Source organism: Ictalurus punctatus, chromosome 17, assembly GCF_001660625.3.
Source record: "Ictalurus punctatus breed USDA103 chromosome 17, Coco_2.0, whole genome shotgun sequence".
Classification (NCBI taxonomy): Eukaryota; Metazoa; Chordata; class Actinopteri; order Siluriformes; family Ictaluridae; genus Ictalurus; species Ictalurus punctatus.
The window spans coordinates 22,919,805-22,946,807 of NC_030432.2; the positions used below are offsets into that span (position 1 = coordinate 22,919,805).

General features: G+C 43.3%; 1 protein-coding gene across 2 annotated transcripts in view; it reads left to right on the forward strand.

The window, feature by feature from the left end:
- Positions 1-27,003, forward strand: part of pds5b (PDS5 cohesin associated factor B) — a 48,468-nt gene that overhangs the window by 8,438 nt on the left and 13,027 nt on the right. For both annotated transcript variants that reach the window (XM_017491078.3, XM_017491079.3), the window contains exons 2-23: positions 2,297-2,423; positions 2,535-2,738; positions 5,165-5,251; positions 5,369-5,466; positions 6,137-6,263; positions 8,073-8,153; positions 9,672-9,812; positions 12,068-12,183; positions 12,523-12,617; positions 13,756-13,901; positions 17,977-18,128; positions 21,034-21,147; positions 21,342-21,423; positions 21,517-21,565; positions 21,719-21,858; positions 22,513-22,628; positions 22,724-22,829; positions 23,045-23,205; positions 23,451-23,574; positions 24,415-24,573; positions 25,463-25,531; positions 25,864-26,000. In XM_017491078.3, coding sequence (XP_017346567.1) covers positions 2,316-2,423; positions 2,535-2,738; positions 5,165-5,251; positions 5,369-5,466; positions 6,137-6,263; positions 8,073-8,153; positions 9,672-9,812; positions 12,068-12,183; positions 12,523-12,617; positions 13,756-13,901; positions 17,977-18,128; positions 21,034-21,147; positions 21,342-21,423; positions 21,517-21,565; positions 21,719-21,858; positions 22,513-22,628; positions 22,724-22,829; positions 23,045-23,205; positions 23,451-23,574; positions 24,415-24,573; positions 25,463-25,531; positions 25,864-26,000 — 2,612 coding nt within the window. In that variant the 5' untranslated portion in view covers positions 2,297-2,315. The remainder of the gene's footprint in view (positions 1-2,296; positions 2,424-2,534; positions 2,739-5,164; positions 5,252-5,368; positions 5,467-6,136; positions 6,264-8,072; positions 8,154-9,671; positions 9,813-12,067; positions 12,184-12,522; positions 12,618-13,755; positions 13,902-17,976; positions 18,129-21,033; positions 21,148-21,341; positions 21,424-21,516; positions 21,566-21,718; positions 21,859-22,512; positions 22,629-22,723; positions 22,830-23,044; positions 23,206-23,450; positions 23,575-24,414; positions 24,574-25,462; positions 25,532-25,863; positions 26,001-27,003) is intronic.

The following is a 27,003-nucleotide window of genomic DNA, read 5'->3' on the forward strand; positions in this document are numbered from 1 at the left end:
ATCATCCACGTCGTCCATGCGTGCTCATTAATAAGCACACTTGGATAATATCGTTCTATGAGAACCCTATTGTGTGTCGTGCGGCAGGATTTGGAACGAGTAGTGTGTGCTGTAGTTACAGCGTTGATGTGTATCATAGCAGCGTATTAGACAGAACTGAGCTGGGGTGGGGTTTTTTGTTTCCTTTTCCCTGGTTGGGAAATAAAAACTTGAGAGAAATAATAAAAAAATAAAAAAACCGCTGGCGAGCAGTGTATCTGCAGAATACTGAGCCTGCTTGTCTAAAGAGGCTACGGGAACGTGTTTTCTGGTCCGCGCAGGAGTTTTTCACTTGTCCAGATCCATAGACAGACCTGCCAATATTTACGCATTATGTGCGAGTTATCATTCAAAAATACGCCAAAAGGACAGATTTATTCTCTTTTTTTTCTCTCTCGAGAAACAGCACTATAGTGTTAGAGCCGGAACCATCTGATCTGACCGATCGGATTCGGGCGTTGAATAACAGTATGGTATAAAATGCTTTTATAACATTCGAATTTCATTGATCATTTCATTTATTAATAAATTAAACATTGTAATCATCGGCAGATTGCTGCGGTATGAGTGGGTTAACGTTCGCAGCTAAGATGCTGCTGTGCCATGTCACATCACCGACTAAGAGTGGGGGGGGGGTTCGATTCTTAGATGTATCGCGATGCGGACGTGGACGATTCTGAATCGATTCATGAATCAAAAATCGATTTTCTAAATGTTAATTGATAATGTGATGTTCAGGGAACACAGATGCGCGGCGCCCGGGACGGTCTGTGGCGTGCCGTTAGGATTTCCTCTCTGAAACCCGAAGCGAAGCTCACAGCGTGAGTGCACTCGCGCTTCTGGGTTTTTCCGTGACATTGATGACTATGTTTACATTCTACACGTGCATCTGTTATGATTTCTGTCCCGTCTCCGCCCCGTATTGTCATCGGTCGTTTCACTTAGGTGTCTTTATTGTATTCAGTTGTTCTTGTTATTCCCCTGATTACGTTTGGTATTTAAACCCCTACTGTGTCTACGTACTTCACCGAGTACTGAGTGTATTCGCTCTTCCAAGCCGTTCTGACCCTTCGCCTGTTCTGAAAACGCCTCTGTTTCATGCATTGGATCCCGTCTTCAATAAAACTCTTATCCGCACTTGCAGCCGTCCTAACCTCCATTACGAGACACGTGCACGTAACGGAGACACACGATAGTAGGGGAGAACTGTCACAGTTAGAACACGTTTTTGACACGTCTCTGTTCTAATTTGGTTTACACAGAAAACGACGGTGAAATTCGGCTACACGGGAGTCGTACTAGACTATTTTCAGGGGAGGGATCGCCACAGCAGTAATGGCGATTTGGCACACTACCGCGGTTTGGCCGAATTAGTCATAGAAAATAAAAGATGCCTCGATAATCGTTTTATCATCGCGTCGCAGCCCTCTGAATTGTAATCGAATCGCGAGGCGCCTATAGGTTCCCACCCAATCGCCAACCGGCCGCAGTTTTCAGATCTATCCGGATTAACGTGGACGCAGCTTAAAAACAACTCCTCGCCCGGAAAGCTGGAAAGTAAAATTGCCGGTTTCTTCTCATGACTGCTATTAGAGGACGACCGATAGTGGATTTTACCGTTAACGATGCCTAAAAATTTTGTTTTTTAAAAAATTGATACCGAACGAAAACGTAACGTAAAGTAAAATATTGATGAACTTTATTATGAAAATACAGTACTGAAAGTACCATGAGTGTTCTGTGTGTGTGTGTGTGTGTGTATATATATATATATATATATATATATATATATATATATATATATATATATATATATTTTTTTTTTTATGAAAGAAACATATAAATATTAATATACGTTAACTATTAATGAATATTAAAGTAAATAAAAGATATACGTCCAAACTGAACCAAACAGTAGCACTCCAAATAAATAAAAACAGAGACGTCCGAAATGAATCAAAAACCACTTCGAATGACACAACGAAATTAGTCAGTGATGGGTGTTTATTTCGCCTCTAGAGGCCGCTCTCGTACCATATAATGACGACGGACCCTTCTCAGCCACTCGTGCAACTGGGGAAAAAATACCGGTGTTGATTTTGGCCCATAACCGACAGTTCCAGCGATCTGTTATCGGTGCCGAATAACCGGCAGAACCGATCAATCGCTCGACATCTAGCTGCTATAGAGCTCGCTTAATAAGTCTAGGTTATGTACCGGGTTGTAACTCAATGTGAATGTGTTTTTTTTCCCTCAGCGTGCACTAGTCGGAGAGCATGGCTCACTCCAAGAATCGAGCCACGGATGGCAAGATCACCTACCCGCCGGGGGTGAAGGAGATCTCCGATAAAATCTCCAAGGAAGAGATGGTCCGGAGACTGAAGGTAAACACTCGGGGTCGAGGGTCATTCTGGTCAGGATTCCTGATTATTCCGTACATCACTGGATAATGTAAACGGATTCATTGCTGATTATTATTATTATTATTTTAATAGATGGTGGTAAAGACCTTCATGGACATGGACCAAGATTCAGAGGAGGAGAAAGAGCTGTACCTGAACCTTGCTCTGCACCTGGCCTCAGACTTCTTCCTGAAGCACCCGGACAAAGACGTCAGGCTCCTGGTGGCCTGCTGCCTGGCCGACATCTTCCGAATCTACGCTCCGGAGGCTCCTTACACGTCGCCGGATAAGCTGAAGGTAGAAGACACGAGAGCTTTGTGTCATGAAAGAGTTACCTCAGTTACCGCAGTTACCTCTCTAATGGATCTTTAAGCCTTATGCTCCGGAGGACATCTGGAAATAAACCTCTCGAAGCCTGGGACACACATTTTTTGTGCTGCATCCGACTAAAGCTCATAACACAGAATTCACGACCTCGGACTCGGAAAAACAAAACCAAACCACAGGTCTTACTCGGGAAGATCTCGAGGTCTGCGTATGATGTCATGTCAACATGGCCGCTTAGAAACATAAGTAGAAATACAAGTGTAAATAAAACTAGTTTGAGAGACAGCCCCTTCCTGCGGTCAGAGGTTATACAGTCGGAGTAGTTTATCTTCACAGGGGTATTTGAGTTTTTTCCCCGAATTCAGACTTGCATCCAACTTCAGCGTTAAGTAAAATGCAGCATTAGCTATATGTCCATCAGACAGTGAGGAGAGGTAGTAAACAGGAAGTAGTAGTAGTAAATAAAAGCACACTCTTTTGTTAAATCTTGTCCGATCAGATTACGCTGACGAGGATGTTAAAATGAGACCTCGTGTATCCAAAACACTCTTTCCATAAGCTTTGATTTCTTCTCTTATTTAATCTGATGGAGTAAAAATGTACGTATATTATATAAGCTAGGTAAAGGAAATTCAGCAATGCTTCCAACTCGCTGTTGAAAAATTGCCAGGTTGGCTCTTGGCAAGCTCCATCCCTTCGTAGATCATTCCTGGCGAGATGTGCGGCCTGCTGAGAGAGAGACAGAGACAGACTTTCTCCAAACTCTTCTTCTCCAAAGTGTTTTTCTGACCTTGTTGGAAGCTCCGTATGTTCACTCATCACTCGGCTGCTTCCTTTAATATTCGGGATTCAGTGTGGACTGAGAAAACTTTGAGAAAATGAAGCGGTTCTTCTGGAAAGAGTGTTTAGGGAGTGGGTTTGTATAGACCAGGTTTTATTTTAACATCCTCGTCACCTGCAATGTAATCTGATTTAACAAGATTTAACAAAAAGTGCACTTTTATCTACTATTATTACTACTACTCCTACTCCTACTACCACCACTACCACTACTACTACCACCACTACTACTACTCTTACTACTCCCACTACTACTACCACCATTACCACTACTATTACTCCTCCTTCTCCCACTACCACCACTACTACTACTATTACTACTACTACCACCACTACTACTGCTATTACTACCATTACCACTACCATTACCACTACTATTACTCCTCCTACTCCCACTACCACCACTACTACTACTATTACTACTACTACCACCACTACTACTACTCTTACTACTCCCACTACTACTACCACCATTACCACTACTATTACTCCTCCTACTCCCACTACCACCACTACTACTACTATTACTACTACTACCACCACTACTACTGCTATTACTACCATTACCACTACTATTACTCCTCCTACTCCCACTACCACCACTACTACAACTATTACTACTATTACCACCACTACTACTACTCTTACTACTCCCACTACTACTACCACCATTACCACTACTATTACTCCTCCTACTCCCACTACCACCACTACTACTACTACTATTACTACTACTACCACCACTACTACTGCTATTACTACCATTACCACTACTATTACTACTACTCCCACTACTACTACCACCACTACCAATACCACTACTACTAAGACTACTACAACCACTACCATTACCACTACTACTATTACCACCATTACTAGTACTACCACCACTACCATTACCACTACTACTACCACTACCATTACCACTACAACTATTACAACCACTATTACTATTACTACTCCCACTACCCCTACTCCTACTACCACTACCACCACCACCACTACCACTACTACGATTACTCCTACTACTACCTCACGTGATCACGTGACCAGTGTGCTCTCTGTATGTGTTAACTCTGTGGGTTGTGCAGGTTGGGATTCGTGGTGTTTAAACAGTGCAGTTACATTGGATGCCGATTTTCCCCGACGCACATCGTCGCACGTCGTCGCACGTCGTCACACCTGTACCGTCCGTCCGTCCGAGAGTCTCGTTAGCTCGATATCTCAAGAACGACTAGTGGAACATTTCTAGGATTATTTATATGGAATTATCGCTGTAACCGCCGATGAACTGATTTTTAGATTTTGGAGTTCAAAGGTCAAATGTCTGAAATAGTTTTTCTTCCGACACGAAGTCTGAAGTATGTTTTAACGGTAGTTCTGACGAACAGATGGATAACAGGACGGATTAGACTTCGTGGTTCGCCGTCAGTGTCGAGTCGTACTTGTTGAAATTAAACCGTTTGACGTTTTTTTCTGCTTCTGGAGGATTTAAAATGTCAATCTCATGCTTCTGTACTCCTCTTGTTCTCCTCCTCCTCCTCCTCCTCTCCCAGGATATATTTATGTTCATAACCCGACAGCTGAAAGGATTGGAGGACACTAAAAGCGCCCAGTTCAATCGATATTTTTACTTACTGGAGGTACGTGGCATGATTTTTTCCTTTGTATTTTTTTTTTAAGTCGGTAATTCGCTCTCTGATGTGCGACATTCTCTTTTGATTGATTGATTTATTTATTTATTTTCCCCCTCCTGGCAGAATATCGCTTGGGTGAAATCCTACAACATCTGCTTCGAATTGGAGGACAGTAATGAAATATTTACTCAACTATACAGAACGCTCTTCCAAGTGATCAAGTGAGTATCTGCTTTCAAATCTTTAACTAACACACACACACACACACACACACACACACACACACACACACACACACACACACTCTCTCCCGGTGCTCGTAATTCAGAAGGGCAGGTCTGAGTAATTTCCCACGCACTGATGTAACTGGAAAGCACTGGCTTGTTGTAATGAGCTGCCAGCTTCCTGTCCACCAATATTATACTTCAGTATGACAGTTGGGCGGGGGGGTGTGTGTGTGTGTGTGTGTGTGTGTGTGTCCCCCAGGTGGGACTTCCTTATTGGGTGTGTGTATTAACGGTTAAGTCATCTCAGCTGGAAACGTCCTCGCTGAGGGAAAACGCAGTGGCGCAGTGATGAGCTCATGTGTTGATGAATAAAAAAGACACTGCAGATGCCCCACACACACACACACACACACACACACACACACACACACACACCTGCAGAAACAGAATATTGTGTGTGGATTATCGTTGTGTTCCAGATATAATGATTTGCTAAGTGCCAGACAGGCGTAAGTGCATCGTGACTCATCTTTGTTTGTTTCTTTTCTTAGTAAGAGATAACGAGAAAATTCTCTGCATGAGCTGGAAGTGGTTTCGGTGTTGCTGAAGTGTGTGTGTGTGTGTGTGTGTGTGTGTGTGTGTGTGTGTGTGTGTGTGTCTGCAGTAATGGACACAATCAGAAGGTGCACATGCACATGGTAGACCTGATGAGCTCGATCGTGTGTGAGGGAGATTCTGTTTCTCAGGAGCTCCTGGACACCGTCCTGGTCAACTTGGTTCCAGCACACAAGGTACCGAGCTCCGATCACGGAGGAATGATTAATCACCGTGTTAATCGCCGTATACGTGTTAATCACTGTAATATAACCGAGTGTGTATGGAGTCAGCCGAAAGGCTCGGGTTCATTAAAGCTCCCGTTGATCGATGGCCTCGTGTGTGGCGGGTTCTCTGTATTTCATTTCTTCTGTCCGTCTCTCGTTTTATCATTCTGTCTCTATACTCCGACGTTTTTATTTGTTCTTGTGTCACTGTTCTGTCTGTCTCGGGTTCTCCCTGTCTAGGGGTCTGTCTGCCTCAAGTTCTAGCGTTCTCTGACTAGGGTTCTGTCTGTCTAGGGTTCTGTCTGCCTCAAGTTCTAGTGTTCTCTGACTAGGGTTCCATCAGTCTCATTATCTAGTGTTCTTCACTCTAGAATTCTGTCTGTCTAGTGTCCTGTCTGTCTCATTATCTAGAGTTCTCTGTCTAGGGTTCTGTCTGTCTAGGGTTCTGTCTGCCTCAAGTTCTAGCGTTCTCTGTCTAGGGTTCTGTCTGTCTAGGGTTCTGTCTGCCTCAAGTTCTAGAGTTCTCTGTCTAGGGTTCTGTCTGCCTCAAGTTCTAGTGTTCTCTGTCTAGGGTTCTGTCTGCCTCAAGTTCTAGCGTTCTCTGTCTAGGGTTCTGTCTGCCTCAAGTTCTAGAGTTCTCTGTCTAGGCTTCTGTCTGCCTCAAGTTCTAGAGTTCTCTGACTAGGGTTCTGTCTGTCTAGGGTTCTGTCTGCCTCAAGTTCTAGCGTTCTCTGTCTAGGGTTCTGTCTGTCTAGGGTTCTGTCTGCCTCAAGTTCTAGAGTTCTCTGTCTAGGGTACTGTCTGCCTCAAGTTCTAGCGTTCTCTGACTAGGGTTCTGTCTGTCTAGGGTTCTGTCTGCCTCAAGTTCTAGCGTTCTCTGTCTAGGGTTCTGTCTGCCTCAAGTTCTAGAGTTCTCTGACTAGGGTTCTGTCTGTCTAGGGTTCTGTCTGCCTCAAGTTCTAGTGTTCTCTGTCTAGGGTTCTGTCTGTCTAGGGTTCTGTCTGCCTCAAGTTCTAGCGTTCTCTGTCTAGGGTTCTGTCTGTCTAGGGTTCTGTCTGCCTCAAGTTCTAGCGTTCTCTGTCTAGGGTTCTGTCTGCCTCAAGTTCTAGCGTTCTCTGTCTAGGGTTCCATCAGTCTCATTATCTAGTGTTCTTCACTCTAGAATTCTGTCTGTCTAGTGTCCTGTCTGTCTCATTATCTAGAGTTCTCTGTCTAGGGTTCTGTCTGTCTAGGGTTCTGTCTGCCTCAAGTTCTAGTGTTCTCTGTCTAGGGTTCCGTCAGTCTCGTTATCTAGTGTTCTTCACTCTAGAATTCTGTCTGTCTAGTGTCCTGTCTGTCTCGTTATCTAGTGTTCTCTGTCTAGCATTCTGTCACGCTCAAGTTCCAGTGTTCTGTCTAACACTCTAGCAGTCTGTCAGTCTCGTCGTCCGTCGCACGTTCTAGCGTTCTCTCTGTCTCACCTTCCATTGTCCTGCCTGTCTTTTAGTCTAGCCTTCAGAAACTCTGCCTGTCCAGTGTCCTGTCTGTTTCATGTCCTAGCGATCTGTGTTTTTTTTGTTGTTTATTTATCTCTGTCTCTGTTCTCCTGTCCCGTTCACCTCCTTATCTACGGTTCTGTCTGTTCTAGTGCCCGACTGATCGTCCTGTCGTTCCTTCCGTTGTCTTATGAACCTTCGGATAAACACTAATACGTCAAATCGTGGTGTCCGTACTGCTGAAAATACTCCCCATTAAATAATATTTATACTAAGAACGTTTCTGAAATGATTTTAATTGCAGAATCTGAACAAGCAGGCGTACGACCTGGCCAAAGCGCTGCTGAAGAGAACCGCGCAGGCCATCGAGCCTTACATAACCAACGTGAGTGGGTTTTTATTTTGTATATATACACCGCTACAGGCTTTCTGTTACATCATTCAGTGTTGTGTTTCGAATTCTTAACGAGCTCCTGCGGTTTGACCGTAACCTCAAGCGACCACGCAATGATTCGAAACGCTTCCACGCGCGTAGAGGAATCTTTACGCCAAACCGTGGTTAGGCCTCCTTAACGAATGAAATAACCGCAGTAATAACGTACCACAGGAATCATTCAAGCCCGTCGTTTGGATTTGCCGCTTTACCTCGTCGTACCCGATTCGCATAAATTTCAGAAAAGCTCGATTTCGCCGTGCGTAGAAAGTAGACGTCACACCTTCAACCCCTCAGCTTCCGTACGTCCGCTACGGCTCGAGCGTCACGTTGAAGTCTTCTTGAATAGAAGTGACCGTACACACCGAATGTAGACCTCCCAGGTTAGGGTTACTTCCTGTCTCGCGCTGGTTTTAGTGAGGAAATGTTTTGGGAGTTGGTCATATTAGGTTTATTTAACGTTTCTAGCTTATTATGACGTCATTTCAGATCGTTTACTGCGAAAAAGGATATACGTCTACTTGATCTTCATCATGAGATAACGATTAAGACCTTGATTTATTAAATACACACTACGGGTCAAAAGTTTGTGGACACCCGACCGGAACGTTTCTGGCGATTGTTAAAAAGCTTTCGATCCGAAGGCGTGTGATCAAACGTGTGAAGTCGGTGTCGTAGACGGAAATATCATCGCGCCGACGTGTCCGTCTCTTTCATTAGAGAACGAACATTTTATTTACGGACAAATATGTTTTTAAACGGACGACCAGGACGCGGGGGGTGAAATATTCCGGAAAAGCAGCGGATAAGAGTCCGGCGTCGGTGGGAACTCCTTTAATACGTTAAAAATCATCTCGGGGAAATTCCTCGAGAAATCAGAAAACGCCAAGAATACGTTTCTGGAAATTCTAGGCGAAAAGGGCGTCGACTTTTCGAAGATGCTAAAATGCTAAATTATTTTGATTTATTTTATTTGTTTTTGTCATCACAACATAAAATTCCCCTAGCTCCATTCGTGTTATTTCAAAGTTTAGGATTACTTTATTATAATTATTATTACTATTATTATTGTTGTTGTTATAAAATGTAGGGGGGGAAAATTTTAATAAAGAATGAGGGTGCCGAAACTTTTGAGCGGTAGTGTATTTCGATCCATTTTTCTCATTTCAATTCTTTTGGTAGATAATTTAGCTTCCTTCTCGAAGGGCTTGGAATAAGTAAAACTGTCTTTTGAGTATTAATATATTATTGGTGTATTGGTCTTGTTGTGAAGTCATGCGCGGCGTATCTGTCGTCGTTGTATCTCTATTTAAAACAGTGCCGGTAGTGTTCAGCTCCTGATCTCCCGTCATAGGCCTATACGGAACACGCTGCAGCTGCTATTTCCTGACAGTGATGGATGGAGGTGTTTTGAACTGTGTCTATGTTGTGTTTATTGTTTTTTTGTTTTTTTTTCCCCCTCCCCCTCAGTTTTTTAACCAGGTGCTGATGCTGGGGAAGACGTCAGTGAGCGACTTGTCAGAGCACGTGTTCGATTTAATCCTGGAGCTCTACAACATCGACAGTCATCTTCTCCTGTCCGTTCTGCCTCAGCTGGAGTTTAAACTCAAGGTACGAGCCGCTAATAGGACGACGGCGTAGCGTTACGCCACCAAGGTTTGTCCGAGCCGGCGTTCGTTTAATATCCCGACTCGCTCATAGCAGTGCGGTGGACATATATATGTATATACATGAAAAAAAGTCTACACACCCCTGCTGAAATGGCAGGTTTTTGTGATGTAAAAAAAACCCATCAAGTTCAATCATGTCAGAACCGTATTCACCTTCACAAACACCCTTCAATACGCAGCTCGTATAAGTGAGCACGCCCTTTTATAATTGGGAATGTGGCAGTGTTTAGAATCAACCAATCACGTTCAAACTCATGTTAAATACCAATTGGTGTGCCGTACACCTTCCATGAATTTATGTGACAGGTTAACGCCTAATACAGTACCGTTGTTCTGTAAAACCATGGGCCGCAGAGAGCTTAGAAAGCAGGTACGGGATCCCGTTGTTGAAAAATATCAATCAGGGTCACGCAAAAAAAACGACAAGGTTTTGGATATACCATGGAGAAAATTATGGCACGACTGTGACGCTAATAACAGGACGTCCCTGGGAAATTGATGAGAAGATCAGGAGAAAACCGGTCAGGGACGCTGCCAAGAGGCCTACAGCGACATTCAAAGAATTTCAGCAATTTCTGTGGCAGCAGTCTCCAGAATTCCTCATGTCTCTGGGATATGGTGTAGGGTGGCAAGACAAAAATAAATAAAATCCATTCCAAAACCATGTAGAATAACGTGTTATGGTCTGATTAAACCAAAGTTTTTGGCCATAGTACCAAATTATATATTTGGCACAACAACAAAAAACGAACCCCATCCCCATGGTGAAGCATGGTGGTGGAAGCATCATACTTCCGGGCTGTTTCTTGTCCTGCTGGAACTGGGGCTTTAATGAGGGTGGCGGGAATAATGAAGAGCTCCAAATACCAGATAATTTTATCACAAGACCTTAAATCTTCTTCTAAAACCCTTTTAAGATGAGGAGGAATTTCACCGTTCGGCATAACGACGACCCGAAGCAAACCTCCAGATCAACAGAGGAATGGCTTTTCAAGATTTCAGAACGACTCAGTCAGAGTCCAGACCTAAATCCAATCGGAAATCTGTGGGGTGACTTGAAGAGAGCTGTGTACAGGAGATTCCCAGACAATCTGACGGAGTTAGAACGCTTTTATAACGAAGAACGGCAAAATATAGTGATGAAATCTAAAGGTGCTTCAACGAACTATTAGTTTAGGGGTGTGTACACTTATGCAACCAGGTTATTGTGTTTAAAAAAAAAAAAAAAAAAAAAAAAAAATGTTTTTGACTTTAATTCACAGGTTTAAATTTCACACTGAAGATAGAAAAAGTTCTGACATGATTTAAGTTCATCGCAAAAGCCTGCCGTTTTAACGGGGGTGCGTATACTTTTAATATCCGCTGTAAATATGACGTTTAGCAGCGCAGCATCATAACCGGCTGTTTGTGCCGTGCAAAGCCGCAAAACGGGCAAACCCGCCATCTTCGCCTCGTACACGCACGTGTTCTCTACACGTCGCGTGAGCTCCGTTCTACCGAAGGGGTATTCGGGGTTAGGGGTATTACACGCTCTCCAAAATCCACCCGGGTGCACGTTATTTTCATACAGGAGCACCGTCTGTGGTGTGTTCTTCCTCACTTATCGTTAGACCATCTTCTTGTTCGTGAAATCAGACACGGAGAACACGCACAGTCCACGGTTTTAGAATGATCATCCTAAACGCCGCGAGGAGTAAAACAGGCTTAAGACCGCTCTGTGCTCCTCAGCAGGTTTATAAGAGAACGCCAGGTTATGCAAAGCTCCCCTCGGGCTGCCTGTTTCATACTGATAAATGTGTGTGTGGTATTAGCATACACATTACGTCGGCCGTATTGGCTGCTCTGCCAGGTCAGGTTTTTCATCTCATCCCTTTTTTTTTTTTTTTTTTTTTTTTTTTTTTTTAATATATCGCGAGCTTCAACGAGAGGCAATTTTTAATGATAAATTGTGTTCCATGAATACATGCATGCCTTATTGCTTTTGCATAGACTTTCATTGATGTTTTGTTTTCATGCAGGATGCAGTAAGGAGAAAAGCTGAATAGACTAAATGGGTTCATTCATCACAACAGAATTAATTGACTTGCACTTTGCTTCCTGCAGCTTTGGCTTTATTCTGAAAGGAATAATCTCTGTATTTGTGTGTGTGTGTGTGTGTGTGTGTGTGTGTGTGTGTGTGTGTGTGTGTGTGTGCAGAGTAACGATAACGATGAACGGCTTCAAGTTGTCAAGCTTTTGGCCAAGATGTTCGGCGCTAAGGACTCGGAACTCGCGTCTCAGAACAAGCCTCTGTGGCAGTGCTATCTCGGGAGGTAGAGCTTCCTCGTTCCTCCTATATCATTATTATTATTATTAGTAGTAGTAGTAGTAGTGTCTAATTCTCAACTAATTGAAGTTTTATATTACCGGTCAAAAGTTTGTGGACACCCGACTGAAACTTTGATTTATTTTTTTTTTTTTTTTTTTTTTTATCACGACATAATTCCCATCGTTCCATTTGTGTCCCTCCAGAGTTTCGATGACTTTATTATTATTATAAAATGTGGAACAATAATAAATAAATAAAGAATGAGGGTGTCTAAACTTTTGAGCGGCAGTGTGCGTCTTTGTGAGGACTGTCTGGTTTTCATCGACGACTTCTGCTGTCTCAGGTTCAACGATATCCACGTTCCTATTCGACTGGAGTGTGTGAAGTTCGCCAGCCACTGTCTGATGAATCATCCGGATTTGGCTAAAGATCTGACAGGTGAGAGACGAGACTCCCGAGAGCGCGTTAGATTAGTGCTAGTCTTCGCTTTCGGAACCAAATTCACTCTCGTACGCCGTTCAGATTCCACAGCTGTTTAAAAAAAAGAAGTTTATTAATGACGAGTGTTTATTGATCACGTATACATTACAGCACAGTGAAATTCTTTTCTTCGCATGTCAGGAAGTCGGGGTCAGAGTGTAGGGTCAGCCACGATGCAGCACACCTGGAGCAGAGAGGCTTAAGCGCTTTGCTCAAGGGCCCAATAGCGGCAGCTTCCTATCAGTAACCTAGAGCCCCAGCCGCTAAGCCACCACTGTCCCCATTTCATATTAGTGAAATTTTTTTATATTCCATGTCCTTTGTCGAGTCACTAAAGCGTGCGTACGTACGTACTGAAACAGAACCAGGTCCGATTAAACACCTTTTTTTTTTTTTTTTTTAATGGAAAATTTCTAAGTTCTAATGCAAATGTGGGCTCGAGTAAAACGTTTTGATAAAGTAAAGATATATTTCTTGTAACCATATGTAAAAAAAACAAAACAAAAAAACCCAACAAACACGTAATTATCATCGTGGATGAGTGATTTTTAAGAAAGAAACCGTGTCTTGTCTTCTGTGTTTTATGTAAACATAAACATACTCCCTCCCCCCTGTCAATCACAGAAACACTAGCCGATCGTGGGCGTCTGCGAGCTCGCGTATGTGGAAGAGGGTCGATAGCGCGTTCCTCCGAGTGTGTTGCAGGTTGCAGTCGGCTGGAGGAAGTGTGTGTTAGCCTTCACCTTAATTGGCTGGGGGGTGGGAACCAATTTGGGGAGGAAAATGGAAAAAGGGCGGGGAGTGCACCATTGATGTGTAACAGTGTACGTGGTCCAACACTGCAGGGTTTTCCTTAGAGCTTAGGTGTTGTGTGGGTTCTGTGTGGCGGCGGTGATGGTTTGGGAGGGGTGGGTGGGGGTGCACCGTATTTGTGAAAGGAAGCTGGCAGCACTTATAGTCCGAAGTCTATTCATTTCGCCAAGTAACACATTTAAGCACTTTTTTTTTTTTTTTAATCAGCGTATTAGCGCGACAGCGTATTAGTGCACACTACGATTAATTACAATTCAAGTGTGTCGGTTTTTGCGCTTTTCAGAGTATCTTAAAGTGAGATCTCACGACCCGGAGGAAGCCATCCGGCACGACGTCATCGTGTCCATCGTGACCGCGTCGAAAAAAGACCTCTCTCTCGTCAACGATCACTTGCTGAACTTTGTGAGAGAGAGGACGCTCGACAAGCGGGTGAGTTCTTATTTTTATTTATTTATTTATTTGCTGCTGCCGTTTGTTTTGTGTTTTTGTTGTTGTTTTTTTTTTCCACCTCCACCATCAGTGATTTAAAAAAAAAAAAAAAAACACCAAGACGGCGAGCCGCTGTTACCGTGTGACATCAGTGCGTTCGGCTGCCTGGAGCTCATTAGCTCTGCGGTTTCTCTCGAGCTCCACTCCATTTCTCTTCCTAATCTAATCTGCAGCCTCTTCGGGCCTCCAGGCAGAGGAGGCCAAATGAAATATATCGAACCGTACTCAGATATAGCCGTTCTCCAGCCTTTTCAAATCACATCTGCTGTTGGGGGGGGGGGGGGCTGACCTGATTGCTTCTCATTCTGTACACCTGCGTAAACGGTGCTGCGGAAGACATTTTACATTAGAGCTCGGTTTTTAACAAAACCGTGCCGTTTCACTACCGGCTATTATCACCCCCTCCGAAGATTTACGCCATTCTGATTTAGCCGATTCTAAACGAACCGTTTATACGTATCCTCCTGTGGGAGACTCTGTAGAGCAGATTAACCGGGAAGTAGATTGAAATCAAACCAGACCACGGTAAGGAACCTAACAGTACATTTCTGATCCTAAACAAATATCATCTAATATCCCTCCTGGACCCATGAGAGGTTCCTGACCATGGCAGGAGAGCAAAGCAAACAAGGGGTTTAAAGCGCAACCTATTATGGTTTTGAAACGTGCCTAATTTTGTTTTAAAGCTCTCGTACGATAGATTTACACGCATCCGAGGTCAGAAAACACTTTAACGTGCTCGTAATTTAAACTGCAGCATTAACTCTTTCCCCCAGTGTCACAAACGACTCGTTAAATGATCCGTTCTAAACGATTCACTCTAAACTCCTTTCAGAGAGCATACTCTGCTCTGATTGGTCAGATGTCTCAGTCTGTTGTGATCGGTCTACTGCTGTCAGCATGTTTCAAGAAAAGGAAACGCCCACTACCGTAACGAGTTTCAGCTCCGTCTGTCGGCGATGAAGACCAGAGGCGGGGCTTTTTGTTGCAAACCTACGTAGGTTAGTACAGGGAGTAAAGTCTGGAATCACTAACGACTCGATTCGGCTGTTCAGAATCGCTTCCTTCGTTTGGGAGTCGGTAACTCCGTTTGTCGTGCGGTTTGATTTTTGAAACTTTGCCGACTTTTTACGTTCACAAACAGCTACGTATATGACACACTACGTGAAAGGGAATATTTGAAAAAAACATAATAGGTGCACTTTAAATCACTCTCCAGTTTAAATGCTTTGTAGAGTGTTCGATTTTACACTGCCGTAGGCCGTCGGGGAAACGACTTGAAAGAAAGTACTTAATGATGAATTACTGATCGCGTCGTCGACGTCGTGTTTAAATTCCTGACTCATTGCTCTGTCTGGAAAGCAATAGCATTATTAATTACTTCTTAAATTCCGTATCAATCTTGACCCCATCTAAAATGAAACTCTTCTTTTAATTCTTTCAATTTGATTCAAACATAGAATAGTTCTGACTGTTAAGCGTAGCGTTATTGCACCATTTTTTATACGAAAAACGGAGAGAAATAGCATAAATTGGCTTAAGAGTAAAAGCTACTTCGGAGGGAGGTTGATAGAGTTTGTTTTTTTTTCTTCTCCATGAGATATAACTTTTATATTTAACCGTGATGTTATTGTCTACTTGTGTCAAAAAAATGTATCGGGAATAATTCCCGCTATTTATTTAGTGAACCAGCCACTCGTTTCCACTCACGCCCTGGAACTTGAGCGACTTCACGGCCCCACGGAGCGACCTCACGGCCCCCCGGAGCGACCTCGTGCGCACGTGGGCCACGGATTTAAAGGAGCCGAGTGAAATCCGAAACCAGATTTTATCTTTACATGACGAGTGACAGTAATTAAATTACTTAAAAATGACTTATTTTCAGGGGAAAAGAAATTTAATGGCAGTATTTTTGTACAAAATTTAAAAAATGACTATTTCCAGATGAAATATTTTGTTGGCATCCCCGCCGCGTGTGAGCGTAGCCGATGAGAAAGGAACGTGGACGTCTTGGACTTTTATTACGAGAAGGTGCAAACGTTTACGCTTCAAGGCGCCGTGCTGCTTTTGACCCCTTCGACTACGGAGAAGTCAGAAAGCTACGCTTTTCAGCTTTCCCGGTCGAAGCACGCCAGACGCCTATAAAATTCGCCTGGCAAAGAAAACTAAACCAGACTAATTTACCGAAGGGAAAGGATGTGAAGGTCACGTTTTGTTTTGGCTAGCGGTGCTTCCCCTTCATTTTATCCGGGCGAATTTGCAAATGTGTGCTCCAATTAAAAACACACACAGAGGCATGACGTCTGAAAAGAGAAAAGAGCTAATTAATGTTCACACTCGACCTCTGGGTTGTGATTGACATGCAATGCGGGGGAAAATAAAGGTATCTACATTTATACTGATGATCTGTGTCACTTAACGGTGGTGTCACATGATCTGTTAGTTCATGTCCCTTTTTTTTTTTTCTTTCTGCGTCACCAAGCAGTTCTTCAACAGTAATAATACTACTACTAATAATACTAACACTAAACACTACTAATAATACTAATACTACTACTAATAATAATAATATTACTAATAATAATACTACTAATAATACTAATACTACTACTAATAGTAATATTACTAATAATACTACTAATAATAATAATACTAACACTACTACTAATAGTAATATTACTAATAATACTACTAAATACTGATAATAATACTACTGCTACTAATACTACTAATAATAATACTAACACTACTACTACTAATAGTAATACTACTACTAATAATAATACTAACACTACTACTAATAGTAATATTACTAATAATACTACTAAATACTAATAATACTACTGCTACTAATACTACTAATAATAATACTAACACTACTACTAATAGTAATACTACTAATAATAATACTAACACTACTACTACTAATAGTAATACTACTAATAATAATAATACTAACACTACTAATAGTAATATTACTAATAATACTACTAAATACTAATAATACTACTAATAATACTACTGCTACTAATACTACTACTAATAATACTAACACTACTACTAATAATGCTACTACTATTAATACTAATACTACTAATAATAATACTAACATTACTACTACTAATAATGTTACTACTAATAATACTACTAATAATAATACTGCTACTAATAATACTAACACTACTACTAAAAGGAATATTACTAATAGTAATGCTAACGATACTACTACTACTAATAATACTGCTACTAATACTAATAATACTAATAATAATACTGCTGCTACTACTACTAATAATACTACTACTAATACTGCTAATACTACTACCAGTTATAATACTACTACTACTAATAGTAATACTAATAATTCTACTACTAACAGTAATACTGCGAATAATACTAATTCTAATACTACTACTAATAATAATAGGGGTGTGACAAAACACTCACGATCCGATTGTTTCTCCACCACAGAATCGAACGACGTAAAACGATGACTGACGAGACTCCTTTTTCATTTCTTAATCATCAACACGACGTGCCTTTGTGTCCGGTATAAAACTAAATCTGTTCAGTATTTCTATGAACAGACGTACTACAGGTTCACGATATCTTCAAAAGAAATAAATTCATTCGTCAGATTCGATTGATAAACAAAGGCCAACAAAGAGGGGGAAACCCATCGATGGAAACGTACCGCGCTCTGGAACGGCGTCTTAAGAGGCTCCACACCGCCTCGTTACACTCCTAAACAGTAAAAATAATACCGCCTCGAGCTAAAATTAAAAACCTCGTTTGTAAATATGTATTAATAACCAGCTCATAAGAGCAAAACTCTTCTATTAACTGTGCTTGGTTTGCTTTAGAGAGGATAGAAGATTTACGCCTTCTGTTCATGATTTCTCCCCCAGGAGCTCGTTACTGCTTATGAACGTGCAGTATTTATTTATTTTTTCCCTCGGACTATAATAACAGTGATGTTTCGTGAGTGTATAAAGTATATATGCCTGTGTTACAGTGGAGGGTGCGTAAGGAAGCGATGATGGGCCTCGCACAGATCTATAAGAAGTACGCCCTGCAGGCGGAGGCGGGGAAGGAAGCATCCAAACAGATCTCCTGGATTAAAGACAAACTGCTGCACATCTACTACCAGAACAGTATCGATGACCGGTAAGTGAGATTTTTGGGAGGAGGGGGTCGGGAACGCAGTATATCGAAAACATCGTTCTTTTCTGCTCGTGCGTATGTGCTTCCCCGGGGTCGTGTTAACCGAGAATCCCGTCATTCACCCAGATTTTAAAAGCATTAATGAAAAATTATGAAGGCCATCCATCATTGCGCTTCGAGCCTGAAAACGGACGCTACGATTAAAAACCAGAACACCTCTTCTCAATTCAGCATGAGTCGAATGAGTCTGAGCGCAGATCAGCAGGAGTAAGATTTCATTTATCACGTGATGAAAGTCGGTACGTTTACATGGACAGCGATAATCAAATTATTGAGCTTATTCTGAATAAGACGATATTCTGATTAAGGTGGTTACATGAGTCGCTTTTAGAATACTCCTTCCATGTTCCCGTTTTACGTGTTATATAGATCGATTAACACCACACGTCATTACGTCACCGCGCCACGCCGTCCCTCCAGAATCTCACGTATCGACGTACCGTTGGTCTTCGTTATGGAACCGTATACAGTTTTGGGTGTTTTCATTTTTAATTTTACGAAAGCTTCAAGTGCGGTTAATTATTTATCGTGCTGAACATGCAAATAGACGACCGCTTGAAGCCGTGGGCTGCGTCCCAAACCGCGTACTTACCGTCTATATAGTAGCCGAAACACATGTATTTCTCCTACTATATAGCGGGTAAGTACGCGGTTTGGGACGCGGCCGTGCTCTCTCGTTTGCCGTCAAACGGTCGAGCGCTGCCGTGTGTGTACGTGTCCTGTCGCAGAATGCGGTGAAAACTCCCACACGACGTTAACAGTGTGATTAAGGTGTGTACGTGTCTGTAACGCACGTCGATAACGCGACTGAAACAGGAATACTCCACACGTCTTAATTCCGTCTGTGTTTACTTCGAGTACGACTTTAATCGGATTAAGGTCATCGATAATCTCTGTCTACATGCTAGTCTCTTAATCAGAGTATCGTCTTAATCGGGCTCATATCGGATTATTGGTTGTCCATCTAGACGTACTGAATGAGGCGAGATGGCAAAAGATTTGGTTTAATATAAGCGAGTTTGTCATTGTACCATTTTGTTTTCATTAAGAATAATAATGAACCCACCCTTCAAGCGATCGCTGCTAATTTGAAAGTGAAAGGCATTCATGAGCGATTTAAAAGCGAGGGGGAAAAGAGGGAAACGCACCAACGAGGAGCCGAACGATCCACGCCGCCCCCTCTTCCTCCCGACACTGCTCCGAATCCGCCGGCGACGCTATCGTCATTCAACAGTAGTTCAGGAGTACGATCGCATTTTACACACAAAGTATAGCGCCACCTAGGGTGATGGAAAGGCACCGGATAAATCACGCACATAAATAAAGACGTGTAGATGCATATAAAGTCATTGTAGTCTGTAATACTTCATGGCTTTCTGTCGAATTTAAAGTCCTTTTTCAGAGGCGCATTAGGTAGGTGAGTGGTTTGTTTTTAGTGTTTTTAGTTTTTCCCCATGCTTAGGCTTCACCTAACTGTCTGCGTTGATTGATTCCTGCCCATGTTCACAAAGCTCCGCCTCCAGGATCTATGAATTGACTGACAGGGGGAGCATCCAATCACAAACAAGTATTCTGGACCGGAAGCCTGTTTTCCCCAACAGGTTTTCGATTAAGGCTAAGGCCACGACGTTTTTTTTTTTTGTTTTTTTTTTTTTTACACTTTTTATTTATTTATTTATTTATTTATTTATTTATTTATGTATTTATTTATATCATGTTCTCCGTATCTTCAGGGATGTTTGTAGAAGTAAGAAATAAATGAAAAAAAATGAATACTACACCTTTTGTAATATGCTTCATGCAGATTATTTAAAAAAACAAAAAAAAAAATCTTTTAATGTTTTTTTGTTTTTTTCTTCAGAATTTGCATTGCCTTGTAATAGGATCCATATTTTTCTGCTGAGATAAAAACCGTGCCAGATGTCGGGTTTTGTTCTTAAACACTCGGTCGTTCTGTAGAGACGTTTCTCATGGAGGAGCTCTTTTTGTTTCGTGAATCCTGCAATCAGGTCTTTAGCTTTCCCGCTATTGCACCGTGTTAGGGCTTTGTATGAGGGAATAATAATAATAATGATGATGATGATGATGAGGATGTAGAGTGCTATGAATACACTCTCCCCCACTCCCGGAGGAATGGGGTAGCTGCGGGGAGAAGGCACGGATATAATCTGTAAACTGCAACGCAGAGATGGAGAGAGCGAGCGAGAGAAAGAGAGAGATCGTACGGACGGCTTCATTTCCTGTTTATATTTAGACATTCCACAGTGTTCCATCACGTCTCTGTATGCGTGTCGCACGTCGGTGTTTGTAGATCGTAGTGACGTCTCTGCTGCCTGTGAGATGAGGTCAGTCAGTAACTGGTCAATATGTCGAGATGCCCATCACACACTTTTTTTTTTTTTTTGAAAATAAGTACACCCTGCCAGTGTTCATTTAAGAAAAAGAGGCGGGGTTGGAGCGAATTCACAACTCGAAACGAAGAAACTAGCCAGATCTCATCCGTTAATGTTTGGGCGCTATAGTCAAATTGGCTGCAAAATAATCTAGTGTTAAACTTGTATCACGGGATATCAAAAGGATTAAAATGAAAGTATTAATCTCGTGAAAATATCAAACTTTTTTAACTAGGATAGTTTGTGGTGTCGCTAGCCAAGGGGAGGCACAGCGAAGCTGTCACTGTATGGGTTGTGAAGTACGGTATCTTTCCTGATGCTCTGCTCATATCATGTTCACGTGAACTCGTGTAGACATTTATACACCGTGTTTTCCCGCTCGGCGTCAGAGGATCTTACAGTTTCAGTAACTCGTGTTAATCGCTCGTCACTCACTGGTCTGATCTTATCGGCAGATTGCTTGTGGAGAGAATCTTCGCCCAGTACATGGTGCCTCATAATCTGGAGACTGCAGAACGGATGAAGTGTCTGTATTACCTGTACGCTACGCTGGATTCTAACGCAGTCAAGTAAGTCCACCGTTACCTTCTCTAGCTGGTTAAATCCTCTAATCTGATTGGTCAGAAGGTGAACCCTGAGACGTAGGTTTATATGAATGCCGCACTCGTATACTTACTACTACGACTATTTATTTAGTATACTGTTAATATCAGCTTAACGTTTTTTTTTTTTTTGGTGGTGGTTGTTATTTTTTTCCCCCCAGAGCCCTGAATGAAATGTGGAAATGCCAGAACATGCTGAGACACCACGTGAAAGATTTGCTGGATCTGGTTAAACAGCCAAAAGTATGTTGATGTTTGGGGGTCGTTTTTTTTGTTGTTGTTTTGCGCTTCACAGTTAAATTGAAATGGAATTTTTTTTTTTCTTCTTCCTTTCAGTCGGACTCCTACAATAAAGCGGTCTTCTCAAAGGTCATGGTCATCACAAGTAAGTCTCGCGTTGTTCTAGTCCTCGTGCGTCCTGTTATAATGGAGTAGGAACAGCACGACTGCGCTGCTGTCTCACTCTATTCTTAACATATGTATATGTGTGTGTGTGTGTGTGTGTGTGTGTGTATTTTTTATTTATTTATTTTCATAGGAAACTTGCCTGACCCAGGGAAGGCACAGGACTTTGTGAAGAAGCTGGCGCAGGTTCTGGAGGAGGATGAGAAGATCAGGAAGCAGCTGGAGACGCTGGTCAGCCCGACCTGTTCCTGTAAACAGGCCGAAGTCTGCGTGGTAAGGACGTCTATCTTAACTTCGTCATGTACTCAGGTCGGCTTTTCTTCTTTCCCGGTAAAGTGGGTTTGACCCACAAAGTGGCACCCGTGCTATAAAATCACTCGGAAACTATCTACATACAAAATCGGCTTGTCGATACAGATGTCCATACGAAGGAGCTTAATATAGAGCCGCGTTCGTCTCATCTCGGACGTAGGAAGTCGGAGCTCGTAATTACGCCGTTTGAGAATTCTGTACCTTCCTTTCCTTTACACGGACAGCTCCGTGTTAACGTCACTGACGAGTGACGTGTATTTACGTTCTCGAAACGGTGACCTGTATAGAACCGATCTAAAGTAAATACTGTGTAACTCATTTTCAGGTATAAAGTGCTAGTTTGTTTGTTTCGGATTTGAATTCGAATTCACTTGCCGAGCCCGAAGTTCCTCCGAGTAGGAATTCTGACTCGGGTGTTTTTTCTTCTTCTTTTTTCTTTTTCCTTCATTTTCTGGTCAAAGGTCTGGGATTATGAGTGGGATTATGGCCCCTAGTTGAACTCAATTTACCCATAATCCGTTCTCCCTGTGCTGAAGTGTTTTAGACTGATCGGATCGTGTCTGCGTGTGTGTGTGTGTTATAACCCGAGTCTTGCGGTCGTGTTGATTTTTACAGAAAGAGATCACAAAAAAACTGGGCAGCCCCAAACAACCCAGCAACCCTTTCCTCGAGATGGTGAAGTTCTTACTGGAGAGGATCGCTCCCGTCCATATCGACACCGAGTCAATCAGGTACAGCGCGCTAACGCTGATCCCGTCCCTCGTCTGGGCTTTTTCTCCTTTCCGAGTCTGACCGTCCGTCTCCCTCCGCGATCTTTCTTCCACAGCGCGCTTATCAAACAGGTGAACAAGTCCATAGAAGGTACAGCGGACGACGACGACGAAGGCGTTCCCACCGAGCAGGCCATAAGGGCGGGGCTGGAGCTACTCAAGGTATCCGTGGATTCAGTTCCGCCGTTTTATTCGATTCTGATCGCATCGGGTGATGTTTAAATGATTTCCGGAGCGCCCGTATACTTTTCTGGCCACGAGCTTCAGGATCTTAAAGGTTGCCGTCTGATTGGCTCGTGTGGGGGAAGTACTTATCTTATCTTCTCCTCTTGTTTGGAAAACGTTTCTGTTGGAGATTGAGATTGTCGCGTCCACAGGTTTTGTCCTTTACTCACCCCGTGTCCTTCCACTCGGCCGAGACGTTCGAGTCTCTGCTCGGCTGTCTGAAGATGGACGACGAGAAGGTGGCCGAGGCGGCGCTGCAGATCTTTAAAAACACCGGCGGAAAACTGGAGGAGAGCTTCCCGCACATCAAATCGTGAGTGTGCCGCTTAGTTTGATTTAGTAGACGAATGAAAACTACGAGCACTATAATAATAATAATAATAATAATAATAATAATAATAATTTCATGAAATTATTTGTTGTCTTGATATTTATTAGCATCTATATTGCTAATTTTTAAAAAAATTTCTTCTGCTGAACCATGTAATCTGTCTGTCCTTCTGAGACATGCTCCATCGCTACCACCCCCCCCCCCCCTATTTATTTGCTTTCCTCTAGGGTTCTTTTACCGGTACTGCAACACAAAGCCAAGAAGGGACCTCCTCGCCAGGCCAAGTACGCCATCCGCTGCATCCACGCCATGTTCTCCAACAGAGACACCCACTTTGCACAGATCTTCGAGGTGAGGATTTTAAACTTCCACCTCGCAGTTCTCCTCATCTGTCGCACTACCTGCTGCACTCGTTTACATTACACCTGAGGAGCACGTCGCTCACTCTATCAGCACAGACACTTTAACACTCACACGTTATCCGCACTTCCGACATCGTTGACGTGGTTACGGATTATTGCCACCGATTCCTGTGCACTGGAGTAATACGTGTCCAGTGGTCTTTATCAACTGTCTAATGTCTAGACTTTACTGTTCTGTGCTTAATTGTTGTATAGTGGTGTGTGTGTGTGTGTGTGTAGTCTGTTATCTGACTGGACTGTTTAATGTTAAATCTAACACCGTGTCCTAGAGAAACTACATTTTCCTTCCTCGCTCAACCAATTGACTTGACTTTGAATTCACAGGATCTTCACAATAAACTAAACAAAAGCGCACCGTTTCGTTTTAACGCGACGTGTAACGGCTCTTCTCCCAAATTCCCAATTCTGTGAATCGCAACAACGCCGATTCCTGCTCAGACGAACACATTATTATGACAACTGCGGCTAAAGAGAAAGACCACGATAAGCCCGCGGCGCCGCTGTCTGTCCGTATCGAATAACCAGGTGCGCTCCGACCAGCGAGAAGACGGTTTACTCGCAGAAACGTATTCGGCGGAGGCGAAACCGAGCCGGTGAGAAAATCCAACGTTGTGATATACATCGAAAGCCTCCCCGAAGCCGTCGTTCGTTTCTGAGCTTGACCTCGAGTCCTAGCGTCGGATCCCGTCGCGTTTTAGTACGAGGGAATAGAATAGTCTCTGATATAAAGTTTTATTCTGATTAAAGCCTCTCGTCGGTTTCTCTACAGCCTCTGCATAAAAGTCTGGACACGGAGAACATGGAGCAGCTGATAACTCCACTCACCACGCTGGGTCACTTGGCTATGCTGGCGCCCGAGCAGTTCGCCGGGCCGCTTAAATCGCTAGTGGCCAACTTCATCGTGAAAGACCTGCTGATGAACGACAGGGTGAGTCTTATTAAATACGCATCTCAATACCGTGTGCGTTTAATAAATACTGCTGAAGCAACACACCGCCTGCTTCAATTATTTACATATTTGTTCATTTTGTAAGACACATTTGATGCAGACTGATAGATAGATGCATAGACAGCTGTTTCATAGCTGTACGTAATGCTTGCGATGTTTTCTTCAGACAAAGAAATCTAAAATATATATATACATAAATGTGAAATTATTAGCTATAAATGGAGTAAGAAAAATCCGTACATATTCCTACCGATATCGCTCTGAATAACCGGTTATCCGTATCGGCTGAGAAACTCAGTATCGGTGCATCTCTAGTTATTAGCATACACGACGTGTACTGTGATAATCCGGCGCTAGCGTTTCGTGATCCTCGTGGAAACCTAGGTTCAAAACAGTGGCGTGAAGTCCAATTCTACTTTCATTTAAGGTGGAAAGAAATCGATTCGTCACAGAAAAACACGGCAAAATATTTCTCAAATAAACCACTTCGAATCGGTTTTATTATTAAGGAAAGGAAAGACAAAAAGATATTGCGGTTAATTAGGCGAGAGATGACGGGTAATCGCGTCATCACGTCCTTCCACCACATTTCCACCTTGCTACAGCCCTCGGTGGTCTTTAACCCGTGCGATTGTGTGTAATTCTGCCGTTATGGAGCGTTCAGATCTCTTAAACTGGCATCAAAATGCGCTTAAAAAGCATGAAATGGAGTGAGCCCTGGAAATACCCTGACGTAAGAAATAAGTGATGAATCTCCTCGCTCTGCCGTGTTGGCACGCAGACCCTGCTGCTTTTGAATGCCAGAGTATTTTTTTTATCTGAGGGTGTATTTTTAGTTTTTATTTATTTTTTCATCTCTGTCTCAAAGATTCCTGGCAAGAAAACGACCAAGCTCTGGGTTCCAGATGATGAAGTTTCCCCTGAAACACTGGCGAAGGTAGGCTACCTTATTAAACGCTAAACGCCTAGCCGTTGTCCTCCTGAGAAACACGAGTGTCTCTGAAACCATCTGCCGTGCTGGATAATTTATTAAAATGCCCCCAAAAGACTCGCAATACCCGTAGCTGATGAGTTTTCCTGATATTGTTTTTGGGTTCGGAGCATTTTCCTTGTCGAGAGACAGGGTTTGTGTCTCAGACCGTAGTTGTTATCTCGCACTGGTGTACGTGACGTTGATGAATCGCTGTTTTTTTTTTTTTTTTGGGGGGGGGGTTTCCTAAATAAATATCTTTTGTGTTATCAAGGGCGTCTGTTCAATCTTCTTTTCAGATTCAGGGCATTAAGCTGATGGTGAGGTGGCTGCTCGGGGTGAAGAATAACCAGAGCAAGTCGGGGAACTCCACGCTGAGGATGCTCACCGCCATACTGAACAGTGATGGAGATCTGACTGAACAGGGCAAGATGGGGTGAGTGCGTCCATACGTGTTGGCACTGCAGTAGAACTATATTCTATAATATTCTACTGCTGCGTCCGAGTTCGCCTTCGGGCCGTCCTAAATAGTATGCCAGATTAGAATAGGTAGAGGAATGAAGGGAGAGGGAGGTAGAGAGGGAGGGATGGAGAGAGTGGGAGAGAGGAATGAAAGGAGAAAGAGGGAGGTGGAGGTAGAGAGGGAGGATGGAGAGAGGAATGAAGGGAGAGCGAGGTGGGGGGGGGGTGGAGAGAGGAATGGAGGGAGAGAGAGGTAGGGAGGGAGGTAGAGGAATGAAGGGAGAAACAGGGAGGTGGAGGTGGAGGGAGGGGGAGAGAGGAATGGAGGGAGAGAGAGGTAGAGAGGGAGGTAGAGGAATGAAGGGAGAGAGAGGGGGAGAGGGAAGTAGGGAGAGAGACGGGAAGGTAGAGAGTGAGGGGGGGGAGAGAGGAATAGAGGGAGGTAGAGGGGGGTGATGGAGAGAGCGGGAGAGAGGAATGAAAGGAGAAAGAGGGAGGTGGAGGTAGAGGGGGGGTTGAGAGAGGGAGAGAGAGGGGGGCAGAGAGGAATGAAGGGAGAGGGAGGTAGAGAGGAGGGGTGGAGAGAGCGGGAGAGAGAGGTAGAGAGGGAGGTAGAGGGAGGTGGGGGGGTGGAGAGAGTGGGAGAGAGGAATGGAGGGAGAGGGAGGTAGAGGAATGAAGGGAGAAAGAGGAAGGTGGAGGTAGAGAGGGGGAGAGGAATGGAGGGAGAGGGAGGTAGAGGAATGAAGGGAGAAAGAGGGAGGTGGAGGTAGAGAGGGGGAGAGGAATGGAGGGAGAGGGAGGTTGAGGAATGGAGGGAGAGAGGGGGAGGTAGAGAGAGAGAGAGGTAGAGTGGGAGGGAGGTAGAGTGAGCGGGAGGGAGAAAGAGGGAGGTGGAGGTAGAGAGTGGGAGAGGAATGGAGGGAGAGGGAGGTAGAGGAATGAAGGGAGAGAGGGAGGTAGAGAGAGAGAGAGAG